Raw genomic sequence first — 4,437 nt, 5'->3', positions numbered from 1 at the left:
CATGCAAGGTGTCTAACGGTACTGGCCTCTTAGGGATACTATATAAGTGCCTCTCACTCGCTCGAACTGGTTGCGCATACATTATGCATTTAAGGCAATTACCAATAAAAGACTCTACTTTCCGACGCATTTGAGGGAACCAATAATGGCGACTAATTTTTGAACAGCTTTTATCAACAGCTTGGTGTCCGATCTTCTCATGCATCAACCTTATGATATTATCCTCCATCTCACTTGGGATATACAGAACTTTACATCCTTTGCGATTAATCTTAAAAACAAGACCATTTTCTAATTCAAATCCTTCGACAACTCCCTCTTGTAATTGATGTCGTATGTTTTTAATTTTCTCGTCCCTTTCCTGAGCAACTTGGACTTGGAATTCAACCTCATCAACATCTAAGGCCGCGCCGACTTGGCAGCGACTAAGTGCATCTACATGCCCCATGAGAACTCCACTACGGTGTACTATCTTGTAATTATATGCTTCTAACTCAAGAGCCCACCCAGCTATTCGCGCATTAACTTGTTTCCTTTCTAGAGTCATGGCGAGTGAGTTACAGTCAGTAACTATTTTAAATGGGATCCCCTCCAAATATACTTTAAATCTACGTAACGCATAAATTACAGCTAATGTCTCCAACTCAAAGCTGTGGTATCTGGCTTCCGCAGCGGAGGTACTCTTAGAAAAATAAGCTATTGGGTGAAACTTCTCGTCGTGTTGCCGTTGCAACAAAACTGCACCAAAGCCAGAGGTGCTTGCGTCACAATGGAGTTCTGTTTCCTTTGTAGGATTATAGATCGCAAGAACTGGAGATTGCGTTAGCTTGTCTTTAAGTTGCTCAAATGCGGTGATACAGCTTTCGTTGAAATCGAAATCAACACCCTTTTTTAGCAAATTTAACAATGGCCTAGCAATTTTGGAGAAAGACGGCACGAATCGGCGGAAATATGAAAATAAACCTATGCAAGAGTGTAATTCCTTTTGGTTAGATGGCACTGGATATTTCCGTATATCTTTGACGTGAGATTCACTTAAAGTGATTCCGACTGGGGATACAGAGTATCCCAGGTACTCTATCTGAGTATACCCAAACTTGCACTTTGATAAATTTAGTTTTAAACCTCGTCTACTAATACGCTTCAATAATGTCATCAATAAAGTTTTATGCTCTTCGAGAGTTGCAGTGGCAATTAATATATCATCCATGTAGATGATAATTTTCCTTGCGTCCACTAAATCTCTAAATATGTCGTTTATGAAACGCTGAAAAACAGCCGGGGCATTTTTAAGTCCGAACGGCATTTTAAGATATTCATACTGTCCATTCGGTGTCACGAACGCAGTGTATGGAATGGACTCCGGTGACATACTAACTTGGTAGAACCCATTTTTTAGGTCTAAAACAGAAAAAATATTCTTACCCTCGAGATATTCTATACAATCCTCTATGAGTGGCAGAGGGTAGTTATCTCGTACGGTTATTTTATTCAGACCCCTATAATCAACACATAAGCGCTTCTGGCCACTCTTCTTCCTTACAAGTACTATTGCTGAAGCGTAAGGAGAATTACTCGCCCGTATAATCCCATCCCTTTCTAAATTTCTTACAATATCCTGGACTACAGTACGATCGGCAAATGATAAACGTCTAGGCGCACAATAAAACGGCATATCAGTTGTTAAGTGAATCTTCATTTCGTATTCTACTGGCTCTACCCTAAGATCTTTCGGATTTATATACGAATCGAACACTAATTTACTTAATTCGGCACGCTGATTACGATTTAGCGCAAAGTCTATATCCAACTCTTCGTTTTGGCTATCGATTTCAATATTGAATATGTCCGGCAATTCGACGGATACCCGCCCGCTGGGACCAACATTCCCACTCGTACCGATCATGTCCCCGGATTTAATGTTATTAGGTGGCGCATAAGCTTTTAAGAGGCTAAACTTGTTTAAGATTTCGACCAGGTCATTCGACAAGGGAGTGCAAAGAGTGTTCTTATATATCAATAAATTGTCTCTCGTATATTTACGTTTTATTTTAGCTAAGCGTATGTTAAACTGCTTCAAAAAATCTCGTCCAAAAATAACAGGTACTAACATTTCATTTTCTGGCAATATATTTATTTTGATATTTTTTACTTCATTTTTAAATTTCACAGAACAAAGGACTTGACCCAATATTTTTAGTTTTAATCCACCAATGCTGCGGTAAGTATGTTGTGGCTCTCGTAAAATTTGGCAATTATTTGGCACACACGATTGCTTCATAAAGCTAGTTGGACTACCGGTATCAAAGAGGGAAATGAATTTATTAAATTTCGCACTCTCTTTTCGATTGGTCTCAAAAGCAATACTTACAAAATTGAACGATTCCAGCTCGGTGAGGTCGTTTTCGTAAACGGCAGCAACTGGTTGGTCGGAAATCGGCTTCAAAATTTTCCGTGGATTGGTGCATGAATGATGGTCGTGACCCATCTTCCAGCACCGGAAGCAGGACCCATTCGGACGCATCGGATACGGGCAGTTTGGCTTTATGTGGCCCCTCTTGGAGCAGTTAAAGCATAGTGGCTGGCTGTTTCCTCCAGACTCGGCAGTAAGCTTATCAGAGGCTGACGGCTTGACGGGAACGGCAGGTTGCTTTGCGGCAGCGGCAGGCATCATACGTCGAACAGTACCAAAATTTGGCTTGAGGTATTTGGAATAGTAGCGATTCACTAGCCTCTTCAGCTCGTCCAGTGATTGTGCTGGCATAAGTAAATTTATATTGTTTATTTTATTCCCGATCCCATCAAAGATCAAGTCGATGACGTCAGTTTCCTGGACACATCCACGTTTCGCCAGAGCCTGCATAGTCAATATGTAACAGTGCAGTGATTCTTCTTGGGGCTTCCACTTCCTTTCGCTCAACATTCTGTAGACGTCGTGGCGAGTAACTGCACTGTCGAACTCATCTATAACTGCCTTCCTCAAATCATGATAGTTGAGTGCAGATGTCGTCGTTAAAACACTCTCGCTGTTCCATGTAGTGAGCGACGTAAGCTTAACAATTTAAATTGATCGTCCGCATTAACCGTACGCATTATTTCCTCGAAATCGTGGAAGAAGTGTTGAACTGATTGTGCGGTACTATCACCACTAAATTTTGGAACTGCGTGCTCAATGTCTGCGAATGAAGCTCTGCAAGCACTTGGTTGGGCAATCGTAGTTTTCAGCTCATTTATTTGACGTTGCAGCTCCAATATTTCGCGCTTCTTCCTTAATTCCGTAATCTGCTGGTCCAAATTATCAGCGGTGTAGTCGTCACCGGCATTCGTAGGGCTGGATGCCGTGTTGTCAGCGCCAGCGGAAGTTTTGTCGCTGGTGTAGCTATTGGAGACGGCAAGGTTTACGGAGGCAGCATTTTCGGCATTGGCGGTAATATCGGCATTGGCAGTAATATCGTCAGCGGCGGGGGTTATAGTGACGGCAGCATTGGTAACGGCAGCATTTTTAGCGCCGGCGGCAAGGCTATAGGCGGCACGACGTTCACGAACGGTATTTTCAGCAACGTTATTTAGGTTAGCGGCAGGGGCGCTAGCGCCGGCGTCACGGCATTCGCCAACGGTATTTTCGGTAACCGTATTTTGAGCATCTCGTACCTGATCATACCGCGTGGCGTCGATTATGACGGCACCGTTGTCTGGAGCTGCTCCCTCATCCAAGTCGGATATGTTGTCGTCGTCCACCTCATTGAGCGCCTCATTTGTGCAGTGTGCGGCGTATAAACGCTTTAATTGCGCCACCGTAGCCGTCGCGGGAAAACCAACACTAGCCGCCATTAGAGCGTCGACTAGAAATTGCTTTGTTAGCCTTTGTGGCATATTCGATTTTATTACTTTTATTTCACTTTATTTAACTAAATGGGCACTTGCACCCACACCTGAAGCTTTAATCGCAAAAGGTTTTATTTTTTTTATTTTAGGATTGTAAAAGACACAATTTAGACGGCGTGCTTCTGTCTCGAATGTTCGCAGAGTAATAAGTTTTACAGAGAACGTATATTTATAGAGAAGGACCAAGAACGGATCAGCGTGGAAACTGTCAAATACCAACAAAACTGGCGAAGCGCATTTTAAGAGCGGCAAGCCAGAGACAATCGAATTTTAACAGAGCCCAGCCAGAGGCAAAATAAATTTAACAGAAATTGTCTCATCAAAGCAAATGGATATTTTTCTTGTTAGAAATGAAATGCTGATGGCTTTTTACGTTTTTACTTCGCTTTTATTGTTCTTTAAATTGGTTAATTATTTAAAATAAATGCATGCATAGGTCGAAATATGTAATATGTACATATTGTGTTCATGCATATGTATGTGAGAAATACAATTTTGTGAATCTAAAATGTGAAAGTTATGCAAATATGTAGTATGCAATTGGCAAATTCG

The 4,437-nt window shown here is 41.8% G+C and overlaps 1 protein-coding gene across 1 annotated transcript; it reads right to left on the bottom strand.

The window, feature by feature from the left end:
- Positions 1-1,634: 1,634 nt before the first annotated feature.
- On the bottom strand, positions 1,635-3,993 carry LOC118740359. The gene is made up of 2 exons (XM_036471854.1): positions 2,372-3,993; positions 1,635-2,294 (listed from the first exon to the last, which is right to left on the bottom strand). Exon 1 carries the CDS (start codon positions 3,871-3,873, stop codon positions 3,013-3,015), a length of 861 nt encoding a protein of 286 aa, XP_036327747.1. The 5' UTR covers positions 3,874-3,993; the 3' UTR covers positions 1,635-2,294; positions 2,372-3,012.
- Positions 3,994-4,437: the final 444 nt, after the last annotated feature.

This window comes from Rhagoletis pomonella, unplaced genomic scaffold, assembly GCF_013731165.1.
Source record: "Rhagoletis pomonella isolate Grant_MI unplaced genomic scaffold, Rhpom_1.0 Rhpom_scaffold_00006, whole genome shotgun sequence".
NCBI lineage: Eukaryota > Metazoa > Arthropoda > Insecta > Diptera > Tephritidae > Rhagoletis > Rhagoletis pomonella.
This window is presented reverse-complemented; position numbering and strand designations above follow the sequence as displayed.

Bases quoted from the DNA above. Each gene is read 5' to 3' on its own strand.
- LOC118740359 (XM_036471854.1), bottom strand. From the start codon at position 3,873: ATGCCACAAAGGCTAACAAAGCAATTTCTAGTCGACGCTCTAATGGCG.